The sequence below is a fragment of the Lithobates pipiens genome, unplaced genomic scaffold, assembly GCF_037356315.1.
Source record: "Lithobates pipiens isolate NorthernLeopardFrog02 unplaced genomic scaffold, aLitPip1_a1.2 Scaffold_3, whole genome shotgun sequence".
NCBI classification, from domain to species: domain Eukaryota; kingdom Metazoa; phylum Chordata; class Amphibia; order Anura; family Ranidae; genus Lithobates; species Lithobates pipiens.
The window spans coordinates 170,268,560-170,287,035 of NW_027507790.1; the positions used below are offsets into that span (position 1 = coordinate 170,268,560).

The 18,476-nt window shown below is 42.5% G+C and overlaps 1 protein-coding gene across 3 annotated transcripts in view; it reads left to right on the forward strand.

Moving 5' to 3' along the window:
• Nucleotides 1-18,476, forward strand: part of BDP1 (BDP1 general transcription factor IIIB subunit) — a 180,297-nt gene that overhangs the window by 130,663 nt on the left and 31,158 nt on the right. For 2 of the 3 annotated variants that reach the window (XM_077462491.1, XM_077462492.1), the window contains exons 35-38: nucleotides 939-1,013; nucleotides 4,555-4,684; nucleotides 7,396-7,558; nucleotides 7,797-7,851. In XM_077462491.1, coding sequence (XP_077318617.1) covers nucleotides 939-1,013; nucleotides 4,555-4,684; nucleotides 7,396-7,558; nucleotides 7,797-7,851 — 423 coding nt within the window. The remainder of the gene's footprint in view (nucleotides 1-938; nucleotides 1,014-4,554; nucleotides 4,685-7,395; nucleotides 7,559-7,796; nucleotides 7,852-18,476) is intronic. The other variant, XM_077462493.1, reaches the window with a different exon arrangement.

Here is an 18,476-nt window from a genome sequence, read left to right on the forward strand (position 1 = left end):
CATGTTTGTCATATTTTTTTACTTAGTGTTTCTCTCTTTTAAAGAGGAGCTCTTGATTCTTCACAAGAATAAAGTGGTCCTGCATCCAATACCCTCTTTTATACCTATCAGCCTTTCACTTCAATGAGGGCATAGTTCTTCCTTCCTTATGCCGTGCTCCAAATCACCCCCCACCCCCCCAAAAATGCTCTTCATTGTTTGGACATGGTTAGACAACGACCAGGTCTAGCCACCCCTATCTAGAAAACTGACTCTCTTGTATTGCAAACAGGGTCCCATTAAAGGCCACCCTGCCTCTAAGTCTACTATTGCTAGATGGACTACTCAGTGCAAGGGCGTATGCACTAAAAGATGAGCTTCCTTCAGCACCTTTTATGTCCTCATTCCACCTGATGGTTTGGGGTTTCCTGGGCTTTCTGACATCGAGCATCTGTTGCCCAGCTTTTGCAAAGCTGCCATCTGGTCTCCAGTTCATACCAAGTTTTATCAGGTGGAATTCCAGGCCTCTGCAGATGTAGCCTTATGCCACAAGGCTCTTTCGGCTGCACTATTGGGTTAGGTCCTTGACCCTTGTTTTGATTTGTTGAGCCTGTTAGAACTGTCATTTTTGTCATGTTGTTGCCTGCCCCTGTTTTTCTTTGCTTGGGGATGTCTAAAGGTCAATGAAAATCTGGCCCTTGTACTTTACGATTAAAATAAAAACCATTACATACCTGTAAATTCCATATCATATCATTCAAGATTTTTAACAAAGAATTTGTAAAAAAAAAAAAAAAAATCAAGGAAAATGTATACACATTATGACAACATTACATATCATGCCTCCCCATAACCAATAACCAATGTTTTTAGAGTGAAATCCTTGGTTATTTATAAATTTAGATTTGTGGAATATAACATGTTGCATAATGATCTTTTGGGGCTTTCCCTGTTCACAGGTCACTGTGATGGGAGTACTGAAGCGGCCATGACATTGATATCAATTGGAAATTCTGTCTTTCAGTCTAAATTGGGTATGTAAATGCTGATTGAATGTTTGACAACTAAGTTTATGTCTGGGCAAAAAAGAGCTTCTTTTTCACGTGTATTGTGTTTAGTGATAGAGGAGGTTAGAAATGTATAGAATGCGTGGAAGGACTTGTGTAATGTGTTCAGCATAGTCTGCTGTAGACTTTGGGTCCGAAAGCTGGTATTGACTGATTAAAGACTCTTAAATTGATGGCAGGGCAGGTTGTGAAACCAGCAAAGATTGGTTGAGCTTAATAGAGCTGTGATAATCTATTGGCAAACGAAGTTAAAGCGGAGCTCCACCCAAAAAGGGAAGCTCCAGTGGTTTGAGGAAAGCATTTCAACCCTGTGCTAATGAATGTTCTGAGGGCATTCACTGTGGGCAGTTCAGTGCCCTGTGTGGGATAAAAGCCCAAAAATTTAATAAGCAATGTGTGAAAAAAAAAACAGAAGTGTGCTAATTAAACATAAACATATTAAAAATCTATAAAAATGTCCAATGTCTATATTGATTGGATTGCTTGAATAAGCAACGTTTTTTTTGTCCATCCTACTTCAAAAGAGAAACCCCCTTTATACTGCTGCATCAATATAAACACTCTTTCTCACAGGATACAGAGGCATTAATATTTATAACTACGTGGGTTATGCTGCCACCTTCAGGTGAATATACACTGGCCAAAAAAAGGCAAGAATAAAAGCCCAGTTAAGCCTCAGTCTTGTGGTAGATGTGCATCTCTCTCACTCTCCCTCTCTCTCTGTCTCTCTTTCTGACACCCTGACAATCCTCCCTACAGGGAGCTGGTCCCCTCACTCATGTAGGTGGAGGGAAGTCCATTATCTTTTGTAGCCGCTTGAACTCAAGAATGCTCAAGCGAATGGGTCTGTAGCGTGGTGTCCAGAGGCTACAAACCGTAGTTGCAACCGTAGTTGCTCTGCTTCCCCTTTATGCATTCAAGGGTATCTTTAAAATCCACAAAAAATAGTTTTATTTGCATCCCTGAAAAGTCTGCTGTCACGAGGGGTCAATTGTACCTTTACCCAAAGTGAAGAGGTCTAATTGCTTTTTTGAACCGTCAACAAATACCTGAAAGTAAAAAAGAACTGCCTATTTTGCCAGGTGTGACGTCCTTAAAGGGGCTGTAAACTCTCTTCTCTTTCTTTTTTTTATTTTTAAATAACAAACATATCATACTTACCTCCACTGTGCAGTTCGTTATGCACAGAGGGGCCCCGATCCTGGACTTCTGGGGTTCCCTAGCGGCGCTGGTAGCTCCTCCCCGCATTGAGTGTCCACATTGAAGGTCCTCCTAAGGTGGACACCCGCCCCCGGTGTCCACATCATTGGATTTGATTGACAGCAGCGGGAGCCAATGACTGCGCTACTATTAATCTATCCAATCAAGAGTCGAGACAACGGGCAGAGAGGAATAGCGTGTCCCTGCCAAGGGAACGAACGGTCTCAGGTGAGTAAAACAGGGGGGTGGGAGGTGGCGGCTATGGGGCCGGTCAATGTCATAGGATGCATTAAGGTGAAAAAACACACCCCTTTAAGTTTCATTACTGACCTTGTAGGGTATGGGGCTCGTTTTTGCCTTTCTCCATTCTGCTGGGGAGATTTCTGTGGCATCAAGTACCATCTAGCGGACAGGTACGGACCTTGACTGTTCTGTTTCAAGGACCAATGAAGAGTCCTTCCTTGGTTAGAGTTTGTGTAAGGTTTTATATTAGTTGTTCCATCTGTGAGGCCCCTCTTAATGGGACCTTATCTTTGTCTTGTCTATGCTGCAGTCGTCTTCTTTTGAACCTTTTTGAGATATTCCCATGTTAGGTTGTCTTTTTGGTCATTACCTTGACTCGCAAAGGCTGAGTTGACTGCACTTTCCTGCAATTCAACATCAAGCTTCAGTTGTTCAAGTTTGTAAGGCTGCTATCTGGTTTTCGTTACTCGTTTACCTAGTTCTACCAGATAGCTTTTTGACTGTGTGGTTGCCAGGTTTGGGCAGAAAGTCTTGAAAGTGGCCTTGTAGTGAAGTCACCCCTCTTCTGTTTTTGGAGTTTGGGCATGTTCCAGACTTCTTTGGCCAGTGTCCGTTTACCTGGAGGTAGCCTCATAGTCTAAGTACTTATGAATATAAACTTCTCTGTGTCCTGTGTACTCCAAGGTAAACAAAACAAATTAATTTTGATCTCAAACACAAGTTTTTTTTTCTGCGTTTATTGCTCTTGTTGTTGCCGCCCTTGGTTCTCCTAACATCCATTTTGTATGTCTCTAATTGGCGACTGATCCTCCTGTCTTAATATTGATCTCATTTATGGACATTTGTGTCATTTTTAAACAACAGAATTTCCTGTCTCTTTTATTTATTTTATTTCTGCTGGCTTTTGTATAATGAACATGTCGCACCCCCTAGCTGTGTTGCTAGAATGCTAGAGTTTTTGTGTTAGAGTGTAGGTAAATTTTCAGGTTTTGAGTGACTCAGGTATGCTCGATGACCGTCAGAAGCTTCTCTGGTGACTCCCCCTGCTATCTGTAAACGCGGAGAAGATTCCAGAAGCAGTTGGGAGGGGTCTAGGAGGAGCTAACTGGAATGTTCTGAGGGCGCTGGCCAATCCCCAGCAGAAGGGCAGCAAAGGGGAGCAAATACTCTGGGTCAGCCCAGCAGGGGCACTGTGGAGTTCAGGTGGAAGATGGAGATGGAGTGTTAGGCTGTTGGGGCCTTTGAGAGTAGCTCCCCAGTCTGGAGGTGGGGGGGGAGGTGAACTCAGACCTGGGCTCCGGTGTGGAAGGGACCCCTCTTCTTGACACACAGAGGGATCCTGACCAGGAGGCACAGGAGCAAGGAGAGGACAGCACACTGCCGGGCAAATCTCCAGGGAGGAGAACAGCCACAAGGGCTGGTGAGTGTTGCATGCCTGAAGGGAGGACTGGGTGCAAGCAATCTGGGATGGATGCAGAGTCAGTCTGGAAGGACTGTAGAGAAGTAGCCAATCGGGCTAATGAGAGGGGCAGCTGCAGCCAGGTGCACTGGCAGTGCCTGAAAGGGTGGTACTGGGAGCAGTAGCCACAGGAAAAAGACAGCTAGCACAAAATACCTCTATTTTACTACACCAAAGGGGCCCGTGGTCCCTGCCTGCAAAGGACAATTACAAGGGCCTGAATAAGTGTTGGATCAAAACCAAACTGCTAGCTGGTCCTGGGAATTGTAGTTCTACAAGCAAGTGTGTGCTGGAGGTAGAAGAAAGGAGTGTGTATATACTGGATGTATATAGGTTGAGTCCCTGAAGAGTTCTGATCAAATGGGCATCCCATATTAACCTTTCCCCATTCAAGTTCAATCCCCCTAATAAAAAAAAAACAAAGCTGCTAGGACTGCTTTTTGTCTGTGAAATTAATGGAAAATTCATGTGCCTGGCTGTGCAGGGTGGGAGATGACCAACATTCATCAGAAGCTCCTACGGAGGGTAGCACTACAAACATGTCTCAGAGCATTTTATTTGTTCACTAAACAGTAGTTAATTTTCAATCTTATTTTGTTTTGATAGGAGAGCCTCTGGATTCTGATCAAAACACTGGGAGCCAGCTGTCCCTCCATGCTGATTGTAAACCCGAAGCCTCAACTTTGTCAGTACAGATGGCTTGTGCAACTGAAAGTGACACTACAATAAATGCAAGGTTAGCCACCTCCAAAGTTTTTGTAATGCAGTTGTAAAGTTTTCAGATGTTGGACATAAAAGGAAAAGTATGAACATGTATTTCTTCTATAGTCATTAAAGTGGTTGTAAACCCTTACAAATCACTTTGACCTACAGGTAAGCCTAGATTAAGGCTTACCTGTAGGTCCAAGAAATATCTCCTAAACCTATATGGTTTAGGAGATATTTGCCCGAAGACAGGCACCGCTGTCTACGGCGCGCAGGCGCACTGAGCGCGGGCGTGCGCATGCGCGGGAGTAACGTCATCGCGTCTTCGCCGAATGACAGCGGCGGAGCTGCGAGACCCCACCGAAAAGATGGATGCGCTGGACTACAGGGGACAGCGGTGACTTCGCTGGCTCCTGTGTCAGGTAAGTGACACATAATGGACTACTATGCGATGCATAGTAGTCCATTATGCTTTGCCTTTGCAGGGAATGAAAGAAGTAAACCCATCAGTGTTTACTTCCTCTTTAAGTGATATAGGGGTCTATTTAACCACTTTCAAACTGGACCATTTTGCTGGCTTAAGAGCAGAGCACTTTTTGCGATTCGGCACTGCGATGCTTTAACTGACAATTGCACGGTTGTGCGAGTGGATCACAAACAAAATTGACGTCCGTTTTTTCCCACAAATAGAGCTTTCTTTTGATGATATTTGATCACCCCTGCGGTTTTTATTTTTTGCGCTATAAACAAAAAACGCATTATTTTTTACTTTTTGTTATAATAAATATCCCCCAAAAATATATAAAAAAAAGTTTTTCCCTCAGTTTAGGCCGATACGTATTCTTTTACATATTTTTGGTTAAAAAAATAAGCGATAATTGATTGGTTTGCGCAAAAGTTATAGCGTTTACAAAATAATACAAATATTTTACTAGTAATGGCGGCGATCAGCGATTTTTATTGTGACTACGACATTATGGCTGACACATTTTTGGGACCATTATCATTTATACAGCATTCAGTGCTATACAAATGCACTGATTCCTGTGTAAATGACACTGGCAGTGTAGGGGTTAAGTGTTCCTAGGGGCGTGTTACTAACTGTGGGGGGCAAGGCTTTGTGTTAGTGAACACTGATCTCTGCTCCAATCACAGGGAGCAGAGATCAGTGTCGCTTGTTGCTAGGCAGAACGGGGAGAGGCTGTTTACAACGGCATCTCCCCGTTCAGCCTCCCCGTGTGACGATCGTGGGTATCCCCGTGGCGATCGAGTCCGCGGGACCCGCGACCGGACTCACGGGGGTCCGGCAGCGGCGCGCACGCGATGGCAGGGCGGCATATATAAATGGACGTACCTGTACGCCAATATGCTTTCATGTGCCATTCTGCCGACAGACATCATCGTGCGCCGGTCGGGGAACTGGTTAAAAAGCATCACACATTTCTAAAAGTAGTGTGCTTTACAACTGCACACTGTGCTCCTCGTGTGCAGTACACAATAATAATAACTGATGATGATAATGATAAAGGATTACTAATGGTAGGAGAAAAAAATTAAAGCTGCAACGTCGCCCCAGAACATCCACTCTCACGTGCCCGCAGATGACGCGACCCCAATCTCTGTGAAGAGCCGATGATGCGGCTCTTTAACTATGTTGATCGACTGACCAATCACATCTGGTCACATGTAAGTGCTGGTAATAGTCTCTCATCACCTCACACTGACAGTGTGCGGTAAGGAGAGCCAATCAGTGGCATCTCCTCGCAGGGGACATCTGTACAGCCCGACAAATTAGTGACACCAATCAGTGCCCATTATTAATGCGAGTTAGTGCTGTGTTTCAGTGCCCATCAGTGCTGCCTATCAGTGCCCATCATTGCAGTATATTAGCGCCACCTAATCAGTGCCTATAAGTGCCACCTCAGCAGTGCCCATATGTGCACCTCATCAGTGCAGCCTCATCAGCTCACATCAGTGAAGGAGAAAAATTACTTATTTATAAAAATTACTGACAAAAATGTATTTCTTTTTTTTTTTTTTTTTTTTTTTTTTATTGAAAAAACCCAGTAGTGATTAAATACCACTAAAAGAAAGCTCTATTTTGGGGGGGGGGGGGGGGGGGGGGGGGAGATGAAAAATGTCAAATGGGTATAGTGTCGCATTGCTGCGCAATAGTCATTCAAAGTGCGACATCACTGAAAGTTGAAAAATGGCCTGGGCAAGAAGGGGGTGAAAGTGCCTGGTATTGAAGTGGTTAATGAAAATGTATAACACAGCTGAACAAACTGTTTATCACAGAGAGGCCAGTCGAAATGGGAAGGTGTGTGTATATATATATATGTGTGTGTGTGTGTGTGTGTGTGTATATATATATATATATATATATAAAAAAAATTAAAGTGTGTGTGTGTGTGTGTGTGTGTGTGTGTGTGTGTGTGGTTTACTCTTTAAAATGGCGTTAGGCCCCACTAATCCAGCCATAGCTCCATCAAGAGGACATTGGTTTTGACCATATTAACCACAAATCATACACTACCTTCACACTTATTGGCTAGCTTCAGCAAATTACAACACGGCTGCTTCTGATTATTTAGATATATCCTTGGAGCTATCACAGTCTGGTGGAAGTAGATAATGGCCATTTACTTGCTTGCGTTTCCAAGACTCCTTGGTATGTCTTTGTATTGGTGCATTTTACAGTTTGGTAGAATGGTGCTTGTTTGCTTTTTTTGTTGTGTACAGGTCAGTGAAAATTTGCCAGGACACCCTTGGATTACAAGTAGGAAGTGAAGCCTTATCTGTATCTGCAAATGAACATAGCAGTGATCCAGGCATTTCAGATCTTCATACATCTGGGCAACCTTCTCATCTTTTAAATGTCAATGTAACCCTCCCATTGGAGCAGGTAAGTTGGGGCTTGCATACAGTATTATGCCACTGTAGGTATAAATGAAAACAGATGTAAATGTATCTTTTAAAAACCTTGTTCTTTCAAATTTTTGCTATTTTTTTTGATATCTGTTTGAGCCACTTGGCTTTCTCCATAAGGGATTAAATGCTTTATTTTTCCAGTGCTCTAACAATTTATTAAGCATAATGGTATGCTTACTCAGATTAATGTCTTTTTTTTTTTTATATTGCAGATGAGCTATCCCATTGTAAAAGATGATGTGCAGCACCAAGATTGTAGCATGTCAGGTATGATGGGAAAATTGTAGAATTGGCTGTGTGTTTGGCCCCCATTGACTCCTATAGTGCTCTGCTTAGATGTGTCCAAAATATTCTGTAATTATATGCATCTAAACACTGTATTTAAGATGCCCATGTAAATTAGCTCTAAGGCTGTTTTCACACCTATGCGTTTTTAGTGCTTTTTGCATTTTGCAGATTTGCAATACAGAAACATGTTCCATAGGAAACCATGTTAAATGGACTGTAGTGCAAATCTGCAAAATGCAAAAAGCACTAAAAATGCATAGGTATGAATCCAGCCTAAAACCCCAGAATCGTCTTCTGTTACACGATGTTGAAGACGTTTACAGCATGTCTGAGCCAGTTGTGGTCCATCTGTAATTCTAGTATGATCTAAGATAGAGAGATACGGTGCCTAGTAAAAGTATTCACACCCCTTGAAATTTTCTACATTTTGTCATGTTGCAACCAAAAACAACCAAAAACATAAATGTCTTATTGGGATTTTATGTGATGGACTAACACAAAGTGGCAATAATTGCAAAGTGGAAGGAAAATGATAAATAGTTTTTAAAATGTTTTACAAATATGTAAAAAGTGTGTCGTGCATTTGTATTCAGCCCCCCAGAGTCAATACTTTATAGAAACACCTTTCACTGCAATTAGAGCTGCAAGTCTTTTTGGGGATGTCTCTACCAGCTTTGCACATCTAGAAAGGGAAATTTTTGCCCATTCTTCTTTGCAGAATACTTCAAGCTCTGTCAAATTCTATGGGAGCATCTGTGAACAGCAATTTTCAAGTCTTGCCACAGATTCTCAATGGGATTTTGGTCTGGACTTTGACTGGGCCATTCTAACACCTGAAATTGGTTTGATCTACATCATTTCCATTGTAGCTCTGGCTGTATGTTTAGGGTCGTTGTCATTCTGGAAGGTGAACCTCCGCCCCAGTCTCAAATCTTTTGCCGACTCTTAACAGGTTTTCTTCTAAGATTGTCCTGTATTTTGCTCCATCCATCTTCCCATCAACTCCGACCAGCTTCCTTGTCCCTGCTGAAGAAAAGCACCACCACGTCATGATGCTGCCACCACCATGTTTCACGGTGGGGATTGTTCTGGGTGATGTGCAGTGTTGGTTTTCCCCCATACATAGTGTTTTGCTTTTAGGCCAAAAAGTAAAATTTTGGTATTATCTGACCAGAGCACTTTCTTCCACATGTTTGCTGTGTCCCCCACATGGCTTCTCACAAACTGCAAACGGGACTTCTTATGGCTTTCTTTCAACAATGGCTTTCTTCTTGTCACTCTTCCATAAAGGCCAGATTTGTGGAGTGCACAACTTATAGTTGTCCTGTGGACAGATTCTCCCACCTGAACCGTGGATCTCTGCAGCTCCTCAAGAGTTAACATGGGCCTCTTGGCTGCTTCTCTGATTAATTCCCTCCTTGCCCGGGCTGTCAGTTTAGGTGGACAGCCATGTTTTGGTAGGTTTGCTGTTGTGCCATACGCTTTCCATTTTTGGATGAGGGATTGAACAGTGCTCTGTGAGATGTTCAAAGCTTGGGTTATTTATAACCTAACCCTGCTTTAAACGTCTCCATAACTATCCCTGACCTGTCCTTTGCCTTCATGGTGCTGTTTGTTCACGAAGGTTCTCTAACAAATCTATGAGGGCTTCACAGAACAGCTGCATTTATACGGAGATTAAATTACACACTATTTACTAATTAGGTGACTTCTGAAGGCAATTGGTTCCACTAGTTTTTAGTTGGGGGTATCTGAGTAGCTGAATACAAATGCACACTACACTTTTCAGATATTTATTTGTAAAAAAAATTGAAAACCATTTATAATCTTCCTTCCACTACAATTATGTGCCACTTTGTGTTGGTCTATCACATGAAATCCCAGTAAAATACGTTTAAGTTTTTGGTTGTAACATGACAAAATGTGGAAACTTTCAAGGGATATGAATATTCTTCAAGGCACTGTAGATAATCTCTTTAACTTGTTGCTGACCGCCGGCCATCAAATGACGGCCAGGCGGCGCACCTATTGTGGCAGGAGGCCGTCATATGACGTCCTCCCGTTTAAACAGGGAATGCGCGCGATCGTGCGCGCATCCCTGTTCCTTCGGTGGTGGCGTGTCACACCGCTCGCCACCGAGGGGGGTGAACAGCCATTGGGCATGGCTGTTTACCACGTGATCAGCCGTGATGAAGTCACAGCCGATCACAGATGGTTACACCCCCACTGTGCACGGTGCGCGCACGTCGGTGGCGGCGTGATCCCAGGAACACTGCGCGTCACCAACGCTGGTAAACAGCCATTGGCTGGCTGTTTACCCACCTGATCAGCTGTGATCCTTTCACAGCCGGTCACTAAATGTAAACAAACCCCGGTAACGAGATGTTACCGGGTTCTCCTCCTCACACACCGATCGTGTGTGAGGAGGAGATTGCGGTAACATCTCGTCACCACTTACAGTACACACAAATCACACTGATTGCCCCCCCAATAAAGAGGACCTGTCACCACCCATCAGTACCTGTCACTCAGTCAATCATAGTACCTGTCACTCACAGTCAATCATGGTACCCAAGTACCTGTCACAGTCCATCAGAGTGCCCAAGTACCTGTCACAGTCCATCAGAGTACCCGAGTACCCTGTCACAGTCCATCAGAGTACCCGAGTACCCTGTCACAGTCCATCAGAGTACCCGAGTACCCTGTCACAGTCCATCAGAGTACCCGAGTACCTGTCACAGTCCATCAGAGTACCCGAGTACCTGTCACAGTCCATCAGAGTACCCGAGTACCTGTCACAGTCCATCAGAGTACCCGAGTACCTGTCACCAGGCCATCAGAGTACTCTAGTACCTGTCACCAGTCATTTTTGCTCGTAGAACGTCTGAAAATGCCACTTCAGTGTTGTTGCTCTGTATGTGACCATGCTGTGTAAAAGTCTCACACGTGTGGTATCGCCATACTCGGGAAGAGTAGCAGAATGTATTTTGGGGTGTAATTTGTTGTATGCATATGCTGTGTGTGAGAAATAACCTGATAATATGACAATTTTGTAAAAAAAAAAAAAAAAATATATTAATAATAAAAAAAAATCTTAATTTTGCAAAGAATTGTGGGAAAAAATTACAACTTAAAAAAACTCACCATGCTACTTCCTTAATACCTTGGTAGGTCTACTTTCTAAAAAGGGGTAAGTTGGGGGGTATTTGTATTAGGGCCCTTTCACACTGGGGCGGTTTTCAGGCGCTACAGTGCTAAAAAATAGCACCTGTGTAGCGCCTGAAAAACCGGCCCCTTTCACACTGGAGCAGTGCGCTTGCAGGACGGTGAAAACAGGACGGTCCTGCTAGCCACATCTTTGGAGCGGTGAAAGGAGCGGTGTATTCACCTCTCCTAAACCACTCCTACCCATTGAAATGGGACAGTGCGGCTATACCGCCGGCAAAGCCCTGCTAGCGGCCGCAGATCGCAGCTTAAACGTCGGTAAATCACCGCTAAAAATAGCAGCGCTTTACCGCCGATGGCTGCACCGCCCCAGTGTGAAAGGGGCCTTAGTGTCTCAAGAAATGAGATACACCTGATGTACTGAAGGCCTGATCAGATGTGATAAATTTTCAGTGATTGGCACCATAGTTTGTAGACTCTATAACTTTCACAAAGACCAAATAATATAAACTAATGTGGGTTATTTTTACCAAAGATATGTAGCAGTATAAATTTTGGCCAAAAATTATTGGCAACATTTTATGACAGAAACAAAGAAAGGGGCATTTTTTTCACAAAATTTACGTTTTTTTTTATTTTATTTATAGCACAAAAAATGAAAAACCCACTAGTGATTAAATACCACTAAAAGAAAGCTCTATTTGTGTGGAAAAAAGGACCCAAGTTTCATATGCGTACAGTGTTGCATGACTGAGTAATTGTCATTCAAACTGTGAGAGCGCTGAAAGCTGAAAATTGGTCTGGTCAGGAAGGGGGGTGTAAGTGCACTGTATTGAGGTGGTTAATCTCTACTTTTTCAATAAAATGTCAAGGAACTCTGTGAGATAAAGACTGGCAGCTGCCTAAAGTAATAATGTATTCTTTCCTTGTCCTTCTTGCATTTTGTGTGCATCACTTTTTTTATTTCTTTATTTTTTTATTTTTATATAAATAATAATGTGTGCTGTTGCCTTATAATGCCATGCCTTCAACCCCTATCTGCATAAACAATGAACTAAAAACTATTTTCATGGGACTTTAAATAAGGTACAACATTTGCATAAAAATATTTAGCTCAATAAATCTTTTTATGCAAATGTACCTCATTTCATTTTTTTTTTTTTTTGTATGATTTTTTTTTTTTGTATGATTTTTATTTAAAGAGGAGGTCCGCCCACTGCTGCAGAAATTAAAAGCACATACTGCAGCTGCTGACTTTTAATAATCGGACACTTACCTTCCCTGGAGTCCAGCGATGTTGGCACCGCAGCTGATGTTTCCATCAGCTGTCGGGTGCTGCCGCCTCCATTGTGAGTAAGGAAACCTGATAGTGAAGCCTTGCGGCTTCACGTCGGGAACCCTACTACGCAAGCGCGAGGCCCCGCTTGTTTCTCCTACTGTCCCAGAGGTGACTTCAATACCCACGGCTGAGGCTCCCGGAAGTGGGAAAAGGATACCTGTGAAATACTCCGGGAACCCTTCTGTGCATGCGCGAGGCTCCACTCCTCTCTCCTACTGGCCCGGCTGTGACGTCAATACATATGGCTGAGGCTCCTGGAAGTGGGTACTTGTGAAAGACACAAAAAATACAAATAATAAACATAATAAACAAGGAAATAATAAAGGATTAACAGTTGTGTAATAAGGTGACACTAGAGTTCCCCCAACAATAAGAGGTGGGGCAAAAGTGGCCTCTGACTAAACCCCCCCCCAGCACACCACTGACAACCGGGCTCAAGCTTCAGAAGAGGTGGCAAACCACTAAAACTGCATGTCAGGCTAAGCACATTATTAAGTAGTACATAAACCAAATTCACTATGTAAGAAAACAGGAAAAAGGAAGAGAAGGAGGAAACTGGAACATACCTTGATTCTCGCTGTTAGTAACTTTGCCCACACCAAGCCTTTAATCCTATAATAGGGAAAGTTGTATGGATATGGAGAGAATCGCATCCCCCACCATGAGTCAAGGGCGGATCCCAGAGTCTAGACTCAGGAGGGGCACTGCCAGAAAATAATGTGCACCTGTATGTCATTCGCTGCAATATCCAGTGAATGCACGCTGGCTGATTGGCCATAGGGAGAGCCAATCAGCAGGTCCAGCGGCCACCTGCGAACGTTCCCCACAGAGATAGAACAGCAGTCTGCCAATGTAAACAAGGCAGACCGCTGTTCTGTCAGAGATGAACCGAGTGATCTTGTGTTCCTGCTAACTAGGACATGTATGGCTCTGTCCATCTAATGAATCCATCCACCACACAGTTAGCAAGTACCCCCTAGGGACACAGTTAACCCTTTGATCGCCCCTGATGTTAACCAGCAAGTGTCATTAGTAAAGTGCATATTTTTAGCACTGTTCACTGTTAGTGCCACTGGTCCCCAGAAAGTGTCAGGTGTCCGATCTGTCCACCGCAATGTTGCAGTCCCGCTAAAAATCGCTGATCACCACCATTACTAGTAAAAAATAAATAAATTAAAAATGCCCTACATCTATCCCCTATTTTGTAGACTTGATAACTTTTGTTATGTAGTAGAGCTGCACAATTCTGGCCAAAATGAGAATCACAATTTTTTTGCTTAGGATAAAAAGATCACGATTCTCACAACGTAAAATCTTTCACATTATACAGGGGGAAAAAAATAGGCTAACTTTACTAGTTTTTTTTTTTTTTTTATTTAAAAAAAATTGCATTCGAAAGTCTGCTGTACAAATACAGTGTGACATAAAATATTGCAACAACCACCATTTTATTCTCTAGGGTGGAAGTGAAATACTGCGCTCATAACTATAAATTCCAAAAATGAAAAATATATAGCTGCAGCTCAACTTGTACGATACATACAAACACCGTGAACAGAATAAGAAATAAATGCTGCGCAATAAATTTATACTAAAAAATATCGTGACACAAATTAAATTTAAATGACCTCAATTAATCATAAAAAATATATACAAATATAAATGAATATTATAATTGAATATATATTCTGTGATAAATAACCAGTCCTCAAAATTACAAGGAAAAAAGTAAAAGATGATGTCCAAGTCCAGTGAAATATGTGAAAGTGATGACTGATAGGATCCTTATGTGCAAACAAACCACCAATCATATGCGCTTACCAGAAGGCAAGCAATGAGAGCCTTGTATAGTAGAATCACCATCCAGACATCACACCAACAATGGCAGGAGTTGGCTATAGATGCACTGAAGCTGAAACGAGATCGCATTTGATCGGTAGATCAGCACCCAACAGTCACAATCTCCGATGCCATGGATGGGGAGAGATAGCATGAGATTGAACATGCTAATCCCTGTGACCATTTCACACTTTGTGAAACAGTCACAGGGATTAGCATGTTCAATCTCATGGCAGCAGCCCAGATGCTATCTCTCCCCATCCATGGCATTGGAGATTGTGGCATGGCATTCTTTGTAATTTTGAGGACTGGTTATTTATCACAGAATATATATTCAATTATAATATTCATTTATATTTGTATATATTTTTTATGATTAATTTATGTCATTTAAATTCAATTTGTGTCACGATATTTTTTAGCATAATTTTATTGCGCAGCCTTTATTTATTATTTTATTCTCTAGGGTGTCTAGTAAAAAAATATATATATAATGTTTGGGGGTTCTAAGTAATTTTCTAGCAAAAAAATGATTTCAACTTGAAACCAACAAATGTCAGAAAAAGGTTTAGTGTTTAAGTGGTTAAACTTTTTTCACTTGCACACAGTCTATTCCATTGATAAATTGTTACAATGTTTATACTTAAGTTCAACTGCTAAAGAATGTTGCGAGTCTGCAGACTGCCCAGTTTTTCTCTGCTCTTCTGAAGCCACAGCCCTCAAAAGAAAGGAAGAGAGAATTCTTTGCATAGAAAGAATTGTGAAACACTTTAGTCAAGATCGCGATAACGATTCTTGACGATTAATCACACGGCTCTAATATGTAGTAGAATACAAATTGGCCTGAATTGATGAAGACCTTTTTTTTATAGCAGAAAGTAAAACATATTGCTTTTTTTAAATCAAAATTCTCAGTATTTTTTTGTTTATATCGCAAAGAAAAAAAAAACCCACAGAGGTGATCAAATACCACCAAAAGAAATCTTTTTGTGTGGAAAAAAAGAACATCAATTTTACTTGGGTGCAGCGTTGCACGACTGCGCAATTGTCTGTCAGTTAAAGTAACGAAGTGCCGTATCACAAAAACATGGTCATGAAGGAAACGGTAAAACTTTACGGAGCTGAAGTTATTAGGAATGGAACAAGTCTAAAAGGGAAGCATTTTTATTTATTTTTTCATAAATAATGGCACACATGTATTTTACAAATTCATTAATTATTTTGTACTCAATTTATTATTATAATTTGGTGCTCTGGTGGGGGTCCCATCAGGATCAATGGAGATGAGTGGGATACGGGATTGTGCACTGTCTGCAGGCAGCATCAAACAGTGACACAGTCACTGCTTCACCCTGTGTTCACGCTGTGCTGCAGTGAAGATAGAGGGAGGAGGTAAGTGGAGACAACACTCACTCAGCTCAGGGGCAGAGACGGAAGAAGGCTCCACTCTGAATGCTGGTGCTCTCCTCCTCAGCAATGGCACTGACGTCACTGGTTGCTAGATGCCAGGTGGCACAGGCACTAGAAAGTACTGGGAACACTAGAGGCCAAGCCAGTGGCGTGGCTCCACCCACCTCCTCCATATTCTCCAGGCTCCAGCACGGCATAATGACAATAGAGTCTCTGTCTCTGTACCGCTGATGATAGTGATGAGAGAGAGAGAGACTCGGGGCTGGACTGGAGTCCGTCAGTAATATTTTCGGGGGGGGGGGGGGAAATTGCCCTGTTACCCCACCCCATATCTGCCCCTGCCTAGAGTGGGCCTCGTCTAATTGCTGCCGAGGCTGAATACGTTACATAAGAGATGGTTCTGCCAGTTCCAGCAATGCCAAATCTAAACTGGAGGACACTTGCCCTGGCTCAGAAATGTGGTCTATCCAAGATGACCAAATGCTTGTGAAGCTATCACAGGTACCTTTACAAGTCACTATCCAGTCCTCAGCTTTCCTTATTCCATTCACCCTGCATATCCACTCTGCTAAGAACTTGTGCTCACTTCAAGTAAATTGGGAGTAAATGTTTTGCTGCATTCAGTAAATGAGGCAATGCGCTTTTCCTATACTGGCTAACTGGCATGGGAGGAATGTGCAAGAGGAAGTGAATCGGGGAGAGAGGGACATCTAGATCAGGATGTCCTTTATTTGAGACTTAATGTCCGCCCAAAAGGGCCTTATTACAGGGCATTCCCACCACAGATGTAAAAGCGTACTGCGATGACACAACCTCGCTAGCATTGCTCAGAGGTAGAGTGGTGCCAGATCAGCGGGCACCCGCTTCCAGCGTGACACAATATTATAGTTTGTTTCCTGTGTTTTGGAATCAATAGAACTTGAGTGAGTAAGCTGGTATACAGTGGTGTGAAAAAGTGTTTGCCCCTTCCTCATTTCCTGTTCCTTTGCATGTTTGTCACACTTAAGTGTTTCGGAACATCAAACCAATTTAAACAATAGTCAAGGACAACACAAGTAAACACAAAATGCAATTTGTAAATGAAGGTGTTTATTATTAAAGGTGAAAAAAAATCCAAACCATCATGGCCCTGTGTGAAAAAGTGATTGCCCCCCTTGTTAAAACATACTATAACTGTGGTTGTCCACACCTGAGTTCAATTTCTCTAGCCACACCCAGGCCTGATTATTGCCACACCTGTTCACAATCAAGGCATCACTTAAATAGGAGCTGCTTGACACAGTAAGGTCCACCAGAAGATCCTTAAAAGCTACACATCATGCCGAGACCCAAAGAAATTCAGGAACAATTGAGAAAGAAAGTAATTGAGATCTATCAGTCTGGAAAGGGTTATAAAGCAATTTCCAAAGCTTTGGGAATCCAGCGAACCACAGTGAGAGCCATTATCCACAAATGGCGAAGACATGGAACAGTGGTGAACCTTCCCAGGAGTGGCCGGCCGCCCAATATTACCCCAAGAGCGCAGCGACGACTCATCCAAGAGGTCACAAAAGACCCCACAACAACGTCCAAGGAACTGCAGGCCTCACTTGCCTCAGTTAAGGTCAGCGTTCATGCCTCCACCATCAGGAAAAGACTGGGCAAGACTGGCCTGCATGGCAGAGTTCCAAGGAGAAAACCACTGCTGAGCAAAAAGAACATCAAAGCTCGTCTCAATTTCTCCACAACACATCTTGATGATCCCCAAGACTTTTGGGACAACATTCTGTGGACCGATGAGACAAAAGTGGAACTCTTTGGAAGGTGTGTGTCCAAGTATATCTGGCGTAGAAGGAACACTGCATTTCATAAAAAGAACATTATACCAACAGTAAAATATGGTGGTGGTAGTGTGATGGTCTGGGGCTGTTTTGCTGCTTCAGGACCTGGAAGACTTGCCGTGATAAAAGGAACTATGAATTCTGCTGTCTACCAAGAGATCCTGAAGGAGAATGTCCGACCATCTGTTCGTGTACTCAAGCTGAAACGAACTTGGGTTCTGCAGCAGGACAATGATCCTAAACACACCAGCAAGTCCACCACCGAATGGCTGAAGAAAAACAAAATGAAGACTTTGGAGTGGCCTAGCCAAAGTCCTGACCTGAATCCTATTGAGATGTTGTGGTATGACCTTAAAAAGGCCGTTCATGCTCGAAAACCCTCTAATGTAACTGAATTAGGACAATTCTGCAAAGATGAGTGGGCCAAAATTCAGGATGCTGTAAAAGCCTCATTGCACGTTATCGCAAACTCTTGGTTGCAGTTGTTGCTGCTAAGGGTGGCCCAACCAGTTATTAGGTTTAGGGGGCAATCACTTTTTCACACAGGGCCATGATGGTTTGGATTTTTTTTCACCTTTAATAATAAACACCTTCATTTACAAATTGCATTTTGTGTTTACTTGTGTTGTCCTTGACTATTGTTTAAATTGGTTTGATGTTCCGAAACACAAGTGTGACAAACATGCAAAGGAACAGGAAATGAGGAAGGGGGCAAACACTTTTTCACACCACTGTAGGTGGGTTAGCTGAGCTGAAAAAAATTCAAGCCCTAAGTGCCTTTCCCAGACCTATATATATATATATATATATATATATATATATATATATATATATATATATATAATGTGTATATGTGGGCTTAGCTTCGCAAGTGGCAGAACCTAGCAGTTGATATAGTTCGGAGACCATATGCGGTACCGGTTCTTCCTTTATAAAGAGGCGTTCAAAGGGTGTGAGGGAGGAAATATCTCTTATGAAATGGTCATTAACCTCAAAAAATTGGTGGAGATGCCCATACCTCCAGAAATCCA